Source organism: Poeciliopsis prolifica, unplaced genomic scaffold, assembly GCF_027474105.1.
Source record: "Poeciliopsis prolifica strain line A6 unplaced genomic scaffold, Auburn_PproV2 SCAFFOLD014, whole genome shotgun sequence".
NCBI classification, from domain to species: Eukaryota; Metazoa; Chordata; class Actinopteri; order Cyprinodontiformes; family Poeciliidae; genus Poeciliopsis; species Poeciliopsis prolifica.
Window position 1 is genome coordinate 12,299,273 of NW_026562389.1, and position 18,677 is coordinate 12,317,949.

Here is an 18,677-nt window from a genome sequence, read left to right on the forward strand (position 1 = left end):
TAAGCGTCTTTCACGTTTTTCTCCATTGTAGAAGCTAAACACGCCAGCAGGTGGCAGTGGTATAACTGTTAGGCTGGAATCTGCGGTGAAACCAGAAGAAGAAGAAGCGGAAGTGAAGCAGGTTTCCTGACGGATCAGCGGTTAACAGCTTCGATCAGCAGCTAACTAGCAGTTCAACCAGTTTCCAGGAGGACCAGACCACCGGACAGAAGGTAAAGCTACAGGTTCTGGTTCCGGACGGGGTGCCGGCTTGTAGCTGGATCATTCCCGCTGTAGTTTGGGAAAAATTGGCCCCCTGCTGTTAGATGTTAGCCGTTAGCTCAGAGAGGGAAGTCAGCTGATCGGCTTTGAGACTTCTGCTGAGCACGATGGGCCGCCTCGGAACCGGATTCTGGGTCCAGCCTGACCGCCTCCGGCTCCAGTTAGAGTTCTGTCAGGCTGAGCGGACCCGGTTCGGCCCATCGGAACCGGTTCGGGTCTCACTGTGTCCCTGTTTGTCTCCTCCACAGTCACCATGACAGCCGCTCCCTACAACTACTCCTACATCTTCAAGTACATCATCATCGGTGAGTCCGAACCGAACCGGGTCCACTCCATGTCCTCTGACTGGAACAAGCCCACATCACCACACCTCCACCGCTGTGCTGCATTCAGCTGAAGTTTAACCTGCGTCCTGATGCGTTTGTGTGTTTCAGGAGATATGGGCGTCGGGAAGTCATGTTTGCTTCATCAGTTCACAGAGAAGAAATGTGAGTGATTGTCTCCTTATCCAGCTGTGACCCGGTTCTGATTGGACCTGACCAGAACCCTCTGTGTGTGTGTGTGTGTGTGTGTGTGTGTGTGTGTGTGTGTGTGTGTGTGTGCGCAGTCATGGCCGACTGTCCTCACACCATCGGCGTGGAGTTTGGGACCAGGATCATGGAGGTCCACGGTCAGAAGGTGAAGCTGCAGATCTGGGACACGGCGGGTCAGGAGCGCTTCAGGGCCGTCACCAGGTCCTACTACCGGGGGGCGGCGGGGGCCCTCATGGTCTATGACATCACCAGGTGGTTATCACACATTTTAATTATTACAATTCGTACACATCTACAGTTCTTCTTTATCATAATTAATAATCTTGGTTCTTACTGAGCAACATTTTCTATCTTTTCTTGGCAAAAATGTTAAAATTTGAAGCAAGTTTACAGAAATTTATTTTCTGAATTTCTGTCTGATGATTTTAGTTCATTTCTGTAAATAAAGTGTTATGTAGACATAAGTTTTATTATATTTATTAATTTTATGTGTGCTCCTCTTATTTATTTCATTATGATTATTACCTTCTATGTAAATAAAATTTTAAGCTTCTTCAAATGTATGAATTTCACTTTAAGTTTTTTTTTCTATTTCATAACTTATCATTTTGTCATTTAGTTTCCAGTGATTGTAATTTTTCCTGTTTTGTGTTTTATAGATTTTTTTATAACCGTTTTAATATCATTATATTTTTAAATGTTCGTCTTTCTAAATACCTTTGTATTTTATTTTAATTTTGCAATTTATTTATTAGTAGTTCAATATTAGTATTTTTTGATAGAATTTTTTCTGTGTAATTTCACACTAATTTGTTGCTGCAGATTAAATTAATATTTTTTGTTTCTTTGTTTCCAGTGGAGGCTGAAAAACTTCTTCTTCTTCTTCTTCTGCTGTTTTTCAGGAGAAGCACCTACAACCACCTGAGCAGCTGGCTGACCGACGCCCGGAACCTGACCAACCCGAACACGGTGAGGCCTTCTGACCGCTGACCCGGATCTGACCAGAACCAGAATGAGTCTATTGCTGTAATTCAGCGGCTCTCCACCGGGTGGCGCTGTTTGGTTCTGATTTGTTTCTGCTTTCCAGGTGATCATCCTGATCGGGAACAAGGCGGACCTGGAGGCTCAGAGGGACGTGACGTACGAAGAGGCCAAGCAGTTCGCCGAGGAGAACGGTGAGGGGGCGTGGCCAGGGGGCGGGGCTTATGTCAGACAGGAAGTGGTTCTGACCCGATCTCTCTGCTTGCTGTTGGTTCAGGTCTGCTGTTCCTGGAAGCCAGCGCCAAGACGTAAGAGTCGGGCCACCTCTGGTTCTGTTAGTGTGATAAATGCTGCTTCACTCCCGGTTCTGGTTCTGTTCCCCAGAGGAGAGAACGTAGAGGAGGCGTTCCTGGAGGCGGCCAAGAAGATCTACCAGAACATCCAGGACGGCAGTTTGGACCTGAACGCGGCCGAGTCCGGCGTCCAGCACAAGCCGTCGGCGCCGCAGAGCGGCCGGCTCAACACCGACAGCCAGCCGGCCAAGGAGGGCTGCAGCTGCTAGCTTCAGAACCGGACCGGTACCGGACCCGACCGGCACTGCCACGCAGAGCCACAACCGGTTCCATCAGAACCCAAATCACTGATCCAATCAGCTTCACTAAATCATGTCTCTGATCCCCCTCTGGTACCAGAACCAGTCTAGCTCAGAATCCGGACCCGTCTCAGAACAAAAGACCAGACCTCAGTCCGATCAGAACCAAAGCCGGGTCACTAGGGACTCCCAGCTGAACCCAGAAGGTTCTCCGGTACCGCTCCACATCCACATGTCAGACATGTAAAACAGAACCAGGTCCCAAACCGGGCTGTCCAGATCCCAAAAATCAGAACCATCTGGATTTCCATCCGGGTCGATCCAGAACCTTTTGAACCACAAATTCTGGGTTTTCTGACTGGTTCCGAGTTTCTTTTGGTTCTGGTCTCGACCCGGGTTTGGCGACTCCAGATGTTTATTCAATTTAATAATAAAAATAAAAAATAATCGTCCTGGTTCTGAAAGTCCAACATCCAGTCGATACACCCAGATTCCGGGTCGCTGGTTCTGCTGCAGCACAGAACAGAGAATAACGATAATAATGAGTTATTATTAAAATATTAATTAAAATAATATTTTATAAAATCAACTTCAATTGGACTCTTCCAGAACCAACTAACAGGCCCGGTTCTGCTGTGAGCCCAGATAACATCGGATCAGGAAGAACCAGAACCGGATCTTTAATGAAATGGTTTTAGCCAAATGATTCCTGGCGGCGCCCCCCGGTGGCCGGAGTGGAACCTGCTTAAAGCCATTGCAGTTCACTGATCGGATCGCTTCAAGACCGGGTTCTGGTTCTCCCAGACGGGCCGACATTTACTGGACTTCTGGAAATAAAAACCGGATGAATCTTAAAAGTGCGTCTCACTGACAGGAATCTGACCTTTGACCTGCTGTGGCTTTTTTGGATCCAGTTTCCCATAAGGAACCGGTTCAGTTCTGACCCATCACTCCCTTTTGACCCAGCTGATTCAGTTTTGATCCGGTTCTGACCCACTGATCCAGTTTTGATCCAGTTCTGATCCAGTTTTGATCCGGTTCTGACCCACTGATTCAGTTTTGATCTGGTTCTGACCCACTGATCCGGTTTTGATCTGGTTCTGGTGCCTCTCAGGTCCAGTTTTGCGTATCCGGGGAACTCTCTGCTGATTGGACGCTCAGCTCCTCCTCCATGTTTTTATAACGCAGCTTCCTCCTCCTCCTCTTCCTCAGTCTCATCATCAGAACAGTGAGGTCATCTTCATCATCCTCCTCCTCATCATGAACTTCCTTCTCAGCACTTTAGTTTGTCGGGACCAAAGAGTCGGAAGGTTTCTGGAAAAGTTCTGTTGGTTCTGCCGCCTTAAAGCTTCGCTCACCAAAGGAAAACAGAAGCATGACATGACTACACTAACCACGGCCCGCCAGCAGGGGGCGCACACAGACCGCCGCGCTCTGGCTGCATCATGAGCTGCACATTTCTTCTCTGTTTTTGATTTTCTGTCGGCTGGCGCCTCCATGGAGCTTCTCATGATTCTTTTATTTATATGAAATTGTTCTGATTCTTCTTCAGCTGTGACTCATTAAACCGCGGGGACTCAGTTATTTGTAAATAAAGTATAAATACTGTATGTTACAACAGGACTGCTGTGGTTTATGATTCAGACCAGGTGGACAGTCCTGGTCCTCCGGTGTCCTCCCCGGTCCTCGGTGTCCTCCCCGGTCCTCTTAAGACAACAGACTCGAATCCAGCAGCTGAATCGCCTCCAGTCCAGTCCGGTTCACCAGAATTCGGCTCACGACCTCGTTATTTGAATCAGATGTGCTGAAGTAGAAACATCTACATGTCGCAGGAGACCAGCCCTTCACCTGATTGAGACATTTGGTTCTGATCTGACAAACCATGTAAATAGGAGTTTAAAGATACAGGAACGTGCCAAATGCTGCCATCTAGTGTTCAGGTTGTTTAGAGCAGGCAGTGGAGGGAACCGCTAACTGAAGAGCTAGCTGCACTTCCCCAAAGCAGTGATCATAAACATCAGTTCTGCTAATGCTAAGACAGTCAGACACAGACAGTATAAAGTATTTTTGACAGTATTTTCATTGATCATGTGTAAAAACTGACAAACGTCGACTGACTGGAGAGCAGGAAGTTCTTGTGGGAGAAGCCGCCATGTTTGATCCCAGAGAAACAGGAAGTCAGGGATTAAATCTGATCAGATTTATTCCATCATTTTCTGAGTTGGATTTTATATTTTTTTTAATCCGGAACATTTTATAAACTTTTATTGTCTCCTGTCCAACTGGCCTCAAAGTGCCGTTGGCTTTGTTGTTGTCATGGCAACATGGTGGAGGGCGGGGCTTGCAGTCCTGGTCCGACGCCGTCGGAGCATCTCTACGTGGTTCTGGTCTTGGAGGCGGGTTCTGTCTCGTACTCGATCTCCACAAACGCTCGCTTCCTCCTGGGCGCCGATCCGTTGGCCGGAGATTTTCCTTTAGACCGCGAAGCCTTCGTCTCCACCTCCATCTCCTCTTCCTCAGTGGAGTCCTGCTGCTCCTCCTCATCGCTGCTCGTCTTCAGCTTGTTCATGTCCTGAAGACAAAGACCAGTCAGAACCATACCGACTGATCCGGGATCTACTTCCTGGAGTGATCCGGGATCTACTTCCTGCCTGACTCACCTCAAAGTCGCTCAGGTCGCTCTCCTCCACTTCCTCTTCTGCTACAAACTCGCTCTGCCCAACATCCTACAGACAGGAACAGGAAATCTTTCAGAATAAAAGTCCTGCATTGGCCCCGCCCCCTCATCACAGGCTCGTCCTTCATCACCTCGTCATCCTCCTCTTCCTCCTCCTCAGAGTCCGACTCGCTCTCGGCTTCCTGCTGCTCCAGCGCCCGGTCGAAGGCGAACGCCGGGAAGTTGTAGATGTCTCCGTACTGAAACAAAGAGAGGAGCTGAGTCCAGAATGCTGACCGGATCAGAACCCGGACCAGAACCCTCGGCGGCAGCGCTCAGCTCCTCGTACCGTTCCCTGCTTCAGTCGCTCCAGCAGCTCCTTCTCGATGGCGTTGTCCAGCTGAGCGGCGATCAGAGCCTTCTCCTGCAAACAGAACCCAGAACATGGTCAGAACCGCCGCACCGGGCTCGGTTCTGGTCGGGTTTGTCCGTCTTACCTCCTTCCTCTTCTCTCTGCTCTCCACCTTCCTGCTGAGCGGAACCAGCTTCCTCCTGAAAGAGAGAAACGCCAAACATGAGGCATGACCCGGTTCTGGTCGGGTTCCCGTGCACCTCAGAACTCACTGTCTCTTCAGAACCAGCTTGCGCATCCGGATCAGGTACTGGGTGATCTTAGTGAACCGCTGCTTGCATTTGTGTCGGATGAAGCGCGGCCAGTAGATCAGGTTCTCATCGATCTGCTCTAGAGCCTTCTCATAGTTTCTGCTCAGCTTCACCTGCAGACAAACAGAACCGGGTCAGAACCAGAACACATTTCCACAGGACCAGAACCAGAACACCAGGCTGGAAGGATCTTCCTAAAGCTAAAGGCCCAACAGAAGCTGACTGACCAATCCTGTTCCCAAAGAGTGGATCAAACAGCGGTTCTGATCCAATCTCAACAATCCCCTCTATGGACCCAGAACTCTGAGCTGAAGGAGAAACGTTTCCTTCCTGGGTTCAAAGCTACCAGAACCTGCAGGGGGATGTCTGATGGTCCAACAGAATCAAACTGCACAGAACCTCGTCGGACTGAGTTTCTGATAGACAGCTGGAGGTTTCGGATCGGAACCACTCCGATTATACTGAGCCCTCGAGATCCGACGACATTCTGCAGATCAAGCAGGTTCAGCTGAGGGATTCCTGCAGACAGACTGAAGTTGGACCAGCAGAAGGTTCTGGAGAATTCCCTGACCGGATCATTCTGGTCCAGTCGGGTCCAGTCGGGTCCGGTCGGGTCCAGTCCGGTCCAGTCGGGTCCAGTTTGGTCCAGTCGGGTCCGGTCGGGTCCAGTTTGGTCCAGTCGGGTCCGGTCTGGTCCAGTCTGGTCCGGTCGGGTCCAGTTTGGTCCAGTCGGGTCCAGTCTGGTCCAGTCTGGTCCGGTCGGGTCCAGTTTGGTCCAGTCGGGTCCAGTCTGGTCCAGTCGGGTCCAGTTTGGTCCAGTTGCTGAATGTCCAAAATGTTTTTTTGTTTGTTTGTTTTATCATTAAATTGGCTGACAGGTTTCCGTACCGCAGTGAGGAACATCCCATAATAAGCTGCTTCTCATGGCTCAAAGGTCAAAAACAGAGACCCTCAGGTTCTTCATCGCGAGGATGATGATGGTCTCACCTTCTCCCACATCCGGGCCGGAAACGCCGCACGCTCGATCACCTTCATGTAGAGGAAACACTGACCTACAACAGAACACGGAGCCGTTACACCTCCAACCGGGCCGGGTCGGGTCGAAGCCCGGTCCGGTGAGGGTGCTGACCTTTCTCCTCCCTGATGGTGGCGTACTGACTGTTGGCCAGCGGACACGCCGCGCGGCTGCACAACCCCGTCAGGTTGAACTCGTTCCGGCAGAAGTTCCCGCCCTTGGTTCTGATCCGGGAGAAGAACAGAGAGTGGTCAGAGAGTGGTCAGGGTTCTGATGGATGGAAGGAGGTAAATCTGCAGACGTTTTCTCCAGAACGACGCAGACATTCCTAATCATTCAGATATTCTCTTGGTCAAAAAAATGGACCAAAAAATAATTACATTTTCCAAGAATAAAGGCAAAAATTTACTGTATTAAACCAGAATATTGTAACATAGTCATTAAACATCCCAGCAGGGCAGCAACAGCAAAAAACTAAACTTTTAGTTTCTGTGTTTCTGGTCCACTTTACACTGCACAAGGAACCAAACTCAGAACCAAACTCAGAACCTCCTGAGCCGAATCCAGGCAGAATTTCTCTGGACTGGGTCGGGTCCAGTCAGAACCGGACTGCGGGAGAACGCCTCAGAACTTACTTGACTTTAAAGGAGCAGAACTGTCTGTTTCCAATGATGTCCCAGATGACCTGCAGAGGGCAGAGTTCAAAGGTTACACAGATCCAGAGCGGTCCAAAACGATCAGAACATCTGATTTTAGAGATCAGTGTGGCGGATATACATTTCACACCCCAACAAATGCTGTTATTGTTTTACTTCTTTAACTCCTGACCCAAACCATCAGAACCAAGCGGGCCTGTGCAGATCTTAATGACTGGAGGTCATCCAGCCTTTCGGTTCAGGTGTGTCAGAGCAGAACCCTCTCAAAGCTTCCGGGAAACTCTGGATCACCGGAAGGAAAACGAGGACCGGCTCTGGGGTTCTGGACGGGACGGCGGAGTTTTAAGGTTGTTTACTGGACCCACGTGACAAAAATGTGAAACTTTACTCCCCCCGATATTATCTTCATACGAACCGCGAACAATCCCGACCTCCACCTCTGTTCTGACTTTTCATTTTATTTCTACTAAACCCGGTTCAACTTAATTTTTAGACTTTTCCAATGAGGTCTGTTGGCCTCTAACGGGAGAAAAATTGTTCCGAAAAAATTAAATGTAGCTAATGTATAACCTCTAATATCCACACAGGGTATAATAAACAGACATAAGTATTAATAACAGAGCAGTGTTTCATCAGCTGATTGATTATTATTCGGTTTTAAAGGTTTACCGGTGGCTATTATTCGGTTTTAAAGGTTTACCGGTGGCTAGCGTTAGCTTTGAGGCTAAACCGAGCCTCTGTTCAGCGTCAGAGGAAGTTATCAAACTCACGTCGTCGTGCTGCATCCTGACTTCCTCTCAGAGATCCTCGCTGATTCACTGACTGGTTCCGATGGACTTTAGTAAGATAAGTTAATGTTTGGGAGGGTTTGAGATCCGTGGAGCCACATGGACCATCAGGAGGACTCCATCTTTGTTTAGCTGTAAATCTCGTGCAGCGCCTGGAGACAGCGTGAAGAAGTCTCGCGATAATTCCTAAACTACTGATTACCGGTGATGAACGATATTTATGTTTTTATGTAGTTAGTGAACTGAAAATAAACAGAACATTATCTCCAAACCAGGAAAACATGTTAAAGAATTTAAACATTTATTTATAAATTGTTTTTAAAAACTGATAGGTGAAGTATGTTTTTCAATCTTTTAAAAATGTCTTTAATTTGGAGTCAAACTATTGTTCCATTTAAAATTATGCTGTTTTGAAAATAATCAGATAATAAATACATATAGCACAAAATAAATATACACAATAAATAATACTGAGATAGAATAAAGACGTATTTTCAATCATTCTGAATTATTTTTTAAATATTTTGTGCTTTGGGCTTCTTTATATTCATGTTCTTTTTTATAATTTAACTGGAAAAACAGACTCTGTAATATTAACTTTTATAAATAGGTGAAATCATTTTCCTCATAGTTCAACTTGTTCCATTTGTTCACAGTCTTGGCTGTATTTTAATACAATAACTAAACTACAGCAGTTTTCAGTTTGTCTCTAATTCAGCAGGGAAGTAGAAACATCGGAAGTTTCGTGATGTTCATCTTTAATTCATTCCTGTAGTTTTATGTTGAACTTCGGTTCAGGATCAGACGGTCTGAAGGCGCGTTGCGTAACAAGGATTAGGCCACGCCTCCTCACAGATTGCCTGTGAATCAACCAATCATCACGTTCATGAACCGAAAGGATCGACAACCAACATGGCGGCCAGCCTTCTTCAAGCTCCGCTCTGACTCTCTGACTCACGGTTTCCCTAAACTCGTTCTTCTTCTCTTTCTCCTCCAGATTAAGCCTCCCGGATTTTTGGGACAAATAAACCCGACACACAAAGACCAAACTGAACCAGCAGCTCCAGATGCGAAGGCCTTAAAGTGGAGAGAGTGAACAGATCAGGAGAGATGCATCATGGGAATAAAACGGTGTCTAAGGCGACACCTGGTGGTCAGAAGTGAAACACCAGCAGTGTGTAGCCAGTCCTTCAACGAGATTAAACCCCAATCTACCAATAAATAACGAAACAACTACAGAAAACACCAACATGAAATTATTTCAGAATAAAAGTTAGAGTTTTTATTTGCATTCTGCCACGTTGATCACAAACTGTGATCAATGTTTGAATTGCAATTCAACTGAAACTTTAATTTGAATTATCAATAGTTGTTTGTTTGTATATGAAAGTTATATTTTCATAAACATTGACTATTTTTGAGTTGTACTCCAGCAATATTTAGCTTCCTTTCATATCTCTGGTTGTACAAACATGAATGACAGATTATAATCTGAAGTGAATCAGAGAATAAGAGACAAAACATGTATGAAAAACAGGTTTTTATTCATGTAAATAGTTAGAGCTTTACACGGCTGTACAACACTGGCATCTGCAGTTGGCACTCTGAAACATCAAATTTACAGCCACCTCTGCAACATTTCCACAAGTTCACCTGCTGAAGTTCACTTCCGCTGGTCGGGGGTTTTATTTTATCCAACAACCAATAAGTGCTTCAGCCCACCAGGGGGAGCTAAAGGTACAAAACAAACCAAAGGAAACAAGAGGCACCAAAAAGCCACGACAGACAGGCGAGAACCGAACAACTGAAACCGACAAACATGCAACACATCAGTTTCCACAGAGCGAGAAAAGCAGCATGCAGTGACACTATCTGAACAGAGGCGGCGCTACAGCACACACGTCCAATCACACAACAGATCCAGAGTTTCTGGAAAACATCGAGGATCTCATCAACCCGACCCTGGAGTCACCGGAAGCAGAGGAGCTTCATCTGGATTCACTTCCTGGAGCTGAACAGCTACATTTACCCTCTAGAACCAGAAACCAGGAATAAATCTGATGATGTGAAAACCTGGGAAATCTGATGATTTATGGATTAAAGGACAGATTTATCCAGACCCGATGTTCTGGAAAGTTACATTTTCAAGAGCTGCTTAAACCCATCAACATTTCATCTGCTCTAAAACTACAACATGTAGCTTCTGTAATTAAGGAATTCTCTAGAAAATCCAGATGGGTAATAAGATAAAATCAAATTTGAGTATATAGAAAATGTTTTGATTAAAATTTAAGACAATTATTCTTTTTTCTGTCTTTTTACATAAATATTCCGGCTGGAACCTTTGTATTGGAGCATTTCTAGTACGGCCATAAAACTGACGCACAAGCTAACAGCAGCGATGGCGGACATGCGCTTCTCAGCCAGCAGGGTTTCATTTCGTCTGGAAAAGACTGCTGTTGTGTTCAAGTTGTGTTAGAGGGAGTTAGCATGTCAGTGAAGATACTTAAGGCTAAAGTAGCAATCAATGCTAACCATGTAGCAGCTAACGCTAATGTCAGCGTTCTGATGGTTGAAGGACAGAATAAAAACTCATCTGTTTGTTATTTAAGAGAAAAAGATTGTGAATTGAAAATGTTGCTTATTTAGTCAAATAAAGTTTTATTAATTAACGACAGACCCTCTAATTAACTCCATTAGACATTTAGTAGAGTTCTGAAATTATGGCCTCCATTTTGATGTGGATTTTTGACCATCTAGAAAAAAATGTCATCGGTGAAAATCTGATTGCTTTAGAAATACATAACAGACTCGACAGGTGTGGATTTCACAAGTTGTAGAATCTGAACCATAAAGATGAAAACGGCTTCATGAAACAAACTGTTTGTTTCCAGAACCGGCCTGGATCAGTTCAAATCGACCCGTTCTGAAACCGGCGGCGCCGTTTTCAGGAAACCACGTTTCATCGCCATGATTTTGGAAAAAAATCAATCAAATACGATATGGAAAGTGATTCTGAAAAAGGAACTGAATCCAAATGCAGTCATGAAAGCTGGAACTTTTCAATTCAATTAATCTTCAACATTCTGGAAACTGGAGTGAAAACAACTGAAATGAAACATCAGGATCCCTTCAGCCAACATTTCATCCAGATGTTTCCTGAAAACCGTCAACCGAAAAACGTTCAGGTTTCATCTGAAGGAACGAAACTCCAGTCGCCTGAAAGGAAACCGTCAGAAAAATCTTTTGAAAAACTGGCATATACCTTAAAAAAGAATAACAAATCTAACGCTGGCTGCAGCTCCAGGAAATAAAACGCTAAAAAGAAATCTGACCTGAACCCAACAGATTCATTCAGCTGCTCCCAGAACCAGAACATCAGTTCTTATAAAGATCCAATAAATCAAGTCCGAGAAAAAAATCATCTGCAATTTCAATTAGTTAAAAAGATCCACTTTAATCCCAGATCCTGACGTTACTCCAACATCCCACCAGATTAGCTCCAGGTTTCCAAGCTGTTTGTTTCTTAACATGAACAAAATGTGTCCGAATGTTTCTGAGGAAGAAAATTAGAACCACTGAAACGTAAAAAACAGATTCTGATTCTAATCTCAGAATTTGGGCTCGACAGTCAGAACAGATTTGAGTTTTAAGATGAGATTGACTGAAAAACATGGAAACAATTCTGACAGAAATTAAAGTTAGAAATCTGGGAACAAAACTGAAAGATGTGATCACAGCGAGAATTCAGAGAACAAAAGTCTGAATTCAGAAAAAAGTTAGAATTAAAGTTTTTCACAGAATTCTAAAAAAAAAAAACAAAGGTTTGAGTTTAATTGAATCAAAATTAAAACCTGGCTTCAGTTCAGAGATCTGGAGGAGAAGAAGCGACGCTGGACCATTTGGGTTTCGGGGTGAACTGGATGTTCAGCAGGTTAGAAACCTGGAAAACCTCAGCAGTCCACCCAGAGGAACGCCGGAGCCGTGAACGACGCTTCCCAACCGGCTTCCCAACCCGGCCAGCAGGAATGTCTGGATCCGTCCTTCAGGCACATGAGATGAGGATCAGGCAACGTGGCTGCGAGGGAAACCGAAGACGGGCCGCATCAGAGAAACGAGCAGGACTTCCTTCAAACACCCGGATGCTGCAGAGCGCCGCCGTCCAGAGCCGGGCAACGAGTCCGGACCAACTGGGAACGGAACCGACACAGAGGAACCGGAGACGTCCAACGCACCAACATAATATCACTGTACAAGAAAAACACTGGAAACTACAACAGCAGCAACTCGGCTCATCGATAGGAACCCAGGATCCACTGATCTGGACCAACAGACTCCATCAGAAACTCCAGGAACCGTTGATCTGGATCTCCAGGATCCACTGATCCAGATCATCTTTGGATCAACAGATGCCACTGGGAACTCCAGGATCAGTTGATCTGGATCATCTGGATCGGACTGTTAGAAACTCCAGGGATCTGTTGGGAAAACCGTCTGTGGTCTTCCAGGCTCGGCTCTGGAATCTGGAAGGTTCCTCGGTCCAGAAGCAGATCCTGGAAACGCCAGAGGGTCTAAAATTCACCGTTATCTGGGTTTATACGATATGAGGTCATGATTGTCCACATTTAGAAGACAGGGGGCGGGGCATGTGGAAAACCGTTACAGTATAAATGCGGAATAATCCGGATGGCGCTCCAGGAAAACCAGCCGGTCGGAGCGACGCTCTAGAAAAGTTCAACAGTTTGGCACAAATTTCAGAGGGAACGTTGTTTCTCTGCCCAGACGCAGAGCGGTCGGGATCCGCGCTCCAGACGCCGCCCCGCCCCGTCATTGACCCCATTGGGCTCAGACGCCCCGCCTCGCGTCCAGAGGGCCGTCAGGAACGGGGCAATCCTCCGGATGGAGTCACGGGAAGGAGAAGCTCAGTACAGACGGATGCTTGTGCCGCGATAATCTGGAAACCCAAGGCAGGTTCCAGCCGTTTGGTCGAAGAGTCCATGACGGTGGCGCCGCGTCCTTCGCGTTAAGGCGTCTCTAGAAACAAGGAGCTACGAAGTCCGGCCGCTGTCTGGACGCCCGGGCCTTAGGAGGTCTTGACCAGGTCGTAGACGTAGATGTGGAAGTCGTCGTCGAACTTGATGAAGTAGACGGAGGGCTTGGCCTCCACCTGGTGGATGACCATCCCCGACCGCTTCCCGCCGTCCTCCTTGGCGTATTCCACCTGCTTCCCCACCAGGCTGTCCACCACCTCGCCCGGCTCCCGCTCCGCCGCCACGTTCTCATCTGCAGACACAAAACCCGGACCAGATCAGACCCGAACCCGGACCGGATCAGACCCGAACCCGGACCTGATCAGACCTGGCCCGGATCAAACCCGAACCCGGACCTGATCAGACCCGGACCGGATCAGACCCGAACCCGGACCTGATCAGACCCGAACCCGGACCGGATCAGACCCGAACCCGGACCTGATCAGACCCGGACCGGATCAGACCCGGACCCGGACCTGATCAGACCCGGACCGGATCAGACCCGGACCTGGACCGGATCGGACCCGGACCCGGACCTGATCAGACCCGACCGGATCAGACCCGGACCCGGACCTGATCAGACCCAAACCCGGACCAGATCCAGACCAGAACCTAGACCGGATCAGACTCGGAACTGGACCCGATCAGACCTAAACCCGGACCGGATCAGACCCGAACCCGGACCGTATCAGACCAGAACCCGGACCCGATCAGACCCGAACCGGACCGGATCAGACCCGAACCCGGACCGGATCAGACCCGAACCCGGACCGGATCAGACCCGAACCCGGACCGGATCAGACCCGAACCCGGACCAGATCAGACCCGAACCCGGACCGGATCAGACCCGAACCCGGACCGGATCAGACCCGAACCCGGACCGGATCAGACCCGAACCTGGACCGGCTCAGACCCAAAGCTGGACCGGATCAGACTCAAACCTGAATTGGATCAAACCCAAACCCGGACCAGACCAGTCCAGATCCGGACTCCACGTTCTGACACTCACTGGAGTCGGGCATGATGCGCAGGTCGCCCTCCTTGTAGTCGTCCAGCAGCTGGTACATGTACAGAACCGGGTCCTTCTCGTAGGTGATGTAGAACCAGGTGGTCATGATGGGGGCGCGGGCCAGAACCATCCCCCTCCACTCCTCCTTCGGCCCGTCCTCCGTCTCAAACATGTGCTCCACCGCCTTCCCGATCATCGTCTCCGCCAGCAGCGAGTCGCTCACCCGGGCCTGAGCTGGACCAATCAGAGAGCGGCAGGTCAGGCTCGGCTCTAGAACCGACGGTGCCGACCCAGACCGATTCCGTCTTTACCAGAACTACGGTTCACCTCGACTCCAACGTCCAGACAAGTGCAACAAACAGAAACAAGATGGCGGCTCCTGTGTGTGATGACGTCATATTCATGTTTACATCAGCTGGTGCAAAAACTGGCACCTTTAAGGGTCTCCAGTCTGTTTCTGTTGGGTCGACCTTAAGCTGGCAGGACCAACCAGAACCGGACAAAGCTCTGTTCATGTGGGTCAGAACTTTTTCTTTCAGAACAAAAATTAAACCACAACTTTTAACGATAACGAGAACCCATCTGGACCCGGCAGAACCCATCTGGACCCGGCAGAACCCATCTGGACCCGGCAGAACCCATCTGGACCCGGTAGAACCCATCTGGACCCAGCAGAACCCATCTGGACCCGGCAGAACCCATCTGGACCCGGTAGAACCCATCTGGACCCGGCAGAACCCATCTGGACCCGGCAGAACCCATCTAGACCCGGCAGAACCCATCTGGACCCGGTAGAACCCATCTGGACCCGGCAGAACTCACCCACTCTGTCGGGCAGAACCTCCAGGCCGACCACGCGCTCGTCGGCGTACAGCTCCAGGCCGTAGACGCAGTCGAAACCGTCGTACTTGATCAGGTAGAGAGACGGGTTGACCGGAACCTGGTCCAGAACCGTCCCCTTCCACTGGGACGATTTACCTGGAGAGACAGCGGACACGTCAACACCGAGCGACCCGCAGGTCCAGAGGTCAAGAGGTCGCCTACTCACTGCCCTCCTTCCAGATGTGCTGGATCCGGCAGCCCACGATGTTCCTCCTGGGCGGAACCAGCGTCTTACTGGGTCCAACGCTGGTCCTCTGCTTCCTGCCGGGACGCGGACAAAAACCCGAGATTACAGATCTGAACGGATTCAGATTAAAGCTGAGATTAGATAATCTGGTTTCAATAAAATCACTTCTGGACGAACTTGTGTGGATTCTTCTTCTTCATCATGTTTGCAGAGACGCCTGGATGTCCTGAAACAGAAACAGGAGCCTGAGTCGGCCTGAAGGGGGCGCTGCCTCAGCCTGAGGTCACGACCCTGCCTCAGCCTGAAGGGGGCGCCAGCAGAGTGTTACGGTACTGATCCAACTCACCCCCGTCCGCTCGGGGCCGCGGCGCCGCTGGGCTCTTAAACGGAGTCTTCATTCATCCACCTGAGGGCGGTGGGGGGGGGAGGTGGGGGAAGGACAGCCAATCAGGACGCTGCTTTGAGCCTGGACTCAGATCGGGGAGGGGGGGGGGGGAGGAAGGAGGGAGGGAGGAGGAAGGGGGAGGGAAGGGAGCGAAGGGAGGAGGTGAACCAGGAATTAGTCTGATCCGGTGAGACGTCTCATCCAGGTCAGGATCGGTCTATGGCCTGGAGGCTGGGAGCACTGGGGGACGTCAGGCTGTTGGACTCAAACTGGAAACGGCAGGAAGATTTTCTACAAAACAAACAAACAAAAAACAAACATGAATGTTAAAATTCTCCAGAACCGGATCACAGTTCTGTTTGATCGCATCAGAACTGGATCAGAACCCAAACTGCTTTTCAACGCACTGAGCGCACTGTCCCTTTAAGAAGCCAGAGCTCAGACTGAACATCAAAAACTGATCAGCAGCGACTCTGGTGGACCCCGGTTCTGGTACCAGAGCAGCTGGACCCAGCAGGAAGTCGGCAGAAGCCGCAGCGCATGCTGCAGCAGCGGCAGCAGCAGCAGCAGCAGCAGCGGCAGCAGCTGCAGCTGCAGGTCAGGGGGCCGCCGACTTCCTGTTCAGGTTCTGAGACGCAAAGAGGCTCTCAGGTCTGCCAATCAAACGTTCACGGCTGTTACCATGGAAACCTGCTTCCTGCTCCCGCCGTAGCGGCGATGGGCAGCAGGGGGCGCTGTGGTTCATCCGCTCTCCGGTTCTGCAGTTCTGAACCCGTGGTGGGAACACCTGCGCTAACATGCTAGCAGCAAATCTTCATGTAGCACCTTAGCTAGCGCTGTTTCCCAGTAAACAAGTTTTTGTAGATAAATCCTAAAACATTTCCCGGGTTGTTTCATAAACTTTCAGTTAAAGTTAAGAATCTATTTAGATTCGTGCTCTTATTTTGAAGTTATTTTAACCACTAAAACAATTAGTGGCTAAAATCACCAAATGTTTGTCATCTTTCCATTTTCCTGGAAAAAAACTATAAAAAAAAAACGTAATAGACACAAACGTTTTGTATGTAGGTTTAAAAACTGAAATTCTGTGGTGAATAGTTGTGACCCAAAGTCAGAAAAACAGTTTGTAATTTGTAGATAATTGCAATGAATCATGCATCACATTATCTTTAATAATTGCTTTGCATTTCTGCTGGTTAAAATAATAAAATCAGAAACTGTTTTTAATCTGTTATTCTTCCTCATCATCAGCCAAAATATGAATAATGTGGAAATGTGTCCTAAAATGACTCAAAAACAACAACAATCTGGTTATATTTTGACTTGAGAGCAGCTCTGATAATTATTTCTTTTCCTGGGGAAAAGTGTGGGAAGTGACAAACATTTTAGCTGCGAGCCTCATGTAAATCCGGCCCCCCGGGGCCCAGGAGGCCCGGGTCCTGGAGGCGGTGGGACCGGCTCTGCTGGGACTGATCACATCAGCACAAACCCGTCCAGCGGCTGCAGCGCCCCCAGGCGGCCGCTCGGCGCCATGAGGAGGACTTGCTGCTTGTTTTGACTGCTGAGGATGATGAAGATGTCCATCCAGAGGTCACGCAAAGTCTGCTAAAAACACGCAGCAACAGCGCAAACCGCCGCTCCCACGCACACGACAAAACCCGCAGAAAAACTGCGCACCGCAAACTGCACCCCCCCGCAGCGCGGCGGCCACGTTGCGCCACTATTTACCAAAACCCGCAGAGGCGCAAGAAAAGGCGCAAGCGAACAAAGGCAGAGTGGGGGGTGTGGGGTCTGCCGGGGAGAAACACGGCGCCGAGCGGCGGCTCCGCAGGAAACCCTTGGACCGGAACCGCGGCTCCGGGCCCGGGTCCGCCGCGGGCCCCGCGGGCCGCAGGTACTCACCGACACGGCGGTCAGCGCTGCCGCATGATCCCAATCAGCCGCCGAAGCTCCAGATTGATCCGCTCTGCCTCCGTTGAGGCTCCGCTGCGTCAAGCTGGCTGCGCCAAGATGGAGGGAGGGCGGGAAAGTCTGGCGCCGCCCTTCACAATAAAAGCCCGGGAGGAAAACCTGATCCGGGGACTTTCACTGCGCAGCTCTGACACAAGCAACACTTTTTCATGAAAACATGAGCAATGTCAGAGAAAAAATGAAATATCTTTAGATCAATCTCAGGAATGTTCTAGAAAAAACTTCATGAGCTGGAAAAGGCCAAATGTTACAGAAAAAATCTGAAATTTTGAGTTAAATTTCATAAAATTCTTGATTATTTTATTTTAAAAGTAGTAAAACATTTATAGTTTCTGATATTTTTTTGGAAGATGTGTTTCCTCCTTTCTGCTGCAGTAAGCATCTTTTCTAGTCTAGTTTCTCTTCTCAGTTCATTTTCCAGGTACATTTTATTCTTTCTGACTGTGAATATTCCTGAACTTCAGTTGAATCTGTGTGAAACTCCGAGCTGAAGGTTTCTTCCTGTTACATAAATGCTCTTTTTGCATTTGCAAACTTTTACTTCTTCCCAATTTCATCTGAATTATATTTATATGATATCTGTGATCAGAGGTATGACATGTGAGGTTCCCCAGGGTTTCATTTTGGGGCCTCTCCTTTTTTCTGCATTCTGACTCAAAAATCTAGTTGTGACTTTTCCAACGTCAGGACGGATCATTTAAATGAGTGACTCGTCATTCCCAGACAGGCTGATATTATTTTGAACAGCCCAGACAGGAACCCACCCTGCTCATTTCCGTGGACTGGCTCGGTGCATGCGTGCAGGTTTTCAGTGGAGCCAAAAAATTCTTCAACCGTCGAGTCCCGCCTTTCTGCCTCTGGCCAAATAGTGAGCCCTACTAGACGAAGACACCGGATCTTCCTGCCAAATACTGACTCCTGTGTCCCCACTGCTTGTGCCGCAGACGCAGCGCAAGCTGCAGTTTAAACAGACATTTTATTTAAGGGCACCAGGACGTGTTTTTTAACATAAACTTTATTTTTTAAAGTTGCTGATTTAATGAAACGGTGTCTGCAGTGTAGTGACAG

General features: G+C 48.4%; 3 protein-coding genes and 1 non-coding gene across 4 annotated transcripts; 1 reads left to right on the forward strand and 3 right to left on the reverse strand.

The window, feature by feature from the left end:
* Positions 1-105: 105 nt before the first annotated feature.
* Positions 106-3,985, forward strand: LOC129366082 (ras-related protein Rab-14-like). The gene is made up of 8 exons (XM_055039680.1): positions 106-212; positions 510-566; positions 696-749; positions 869-1,046; positions 1,697-1,763; positions 1,882-1,969; positions 2,053-2,083; positions 2,160-3,985. The coding sequence occupies exons 2-8, from the start codon at positions 515-517 to the stop codon at positions 2,335-2,337; spliced, it is 648 nt and encodes a 215-aa protein (XP_054895655.1). The 5' UTR covers positions 106-212; positions 510-514; the 3' UTR covers positions 2,338-3,985.
* Positions 3,986-4,429: 444 nt separating this feature from the next.
* Positions 4,430-8,290, reverse strand: mak16 (MAK16 homolog (S. cerevisiae)). The gene is made up of 10 exons (XM_055039681.1): positions 8,128-8,290; positions 7,337-7,386; positions 6,816-6,925; positions 6,674-6,738; positions 5,648-5,799; positions 5,521-5,575; positions 5,373-5,447; positions 5,176-5,283; positions 5,028-5,093; positions 4,430-4,939 (listed from the first exon to the last, which is right to left on the reverse strand). Exons 1-10 carry the CDS (start codon positions 8,140-8,142, stop codon positions 4,742-4,744), a joined length of 894 nt encoding a protein of 297 aa, XP_054895656.1. The 5' UTR covers positions 8,143-8,290; the 3' UTR covers positions 4,430-4,741.
* A 653-nt stretch (positions 8,291-8,943) lies between these two features.
* Positions 8,944-9,046, reverse strand: LOC129366271 (small nucleolar RNA U13). The gene has a single exon (XR_008606598.1). It is a non-coding gene; the product is annotated as a small nucleolar RNA U13 (small nucleolar RNA).
* A 622-nt stretch (positions 9,047-9,668) lies between these two features.
* On the reverse strand, positions 9,669-17,687 carry spinb (spindlin b). The gene is made up of 7 exons (XM_055039209.1): positions 17,541-17,687; positions 15,600-15,929; positions 15,431-15,479; positions 15,233-15,327; positions 15,007-15,162; positions 14,185-14,418; positions 9,669-13,428 (listed from the first exon to the last, which is right to left on the reverse strand). Exons 2-7 carry the CDS (start codon positions 15,649-15,651, stop codon positions 13,229-13,231), a joined length of 786 nt encoding a protein of 261 aa, XP_054895184.1. The 5' UTR covers positions 15,652-15,929; positions 17,541-17,687; the 3' UTR covers positions 9,669-13,228.
* Between the last annotated feature and the right edge of the window lie 990 nt (positions 17,688-18,677).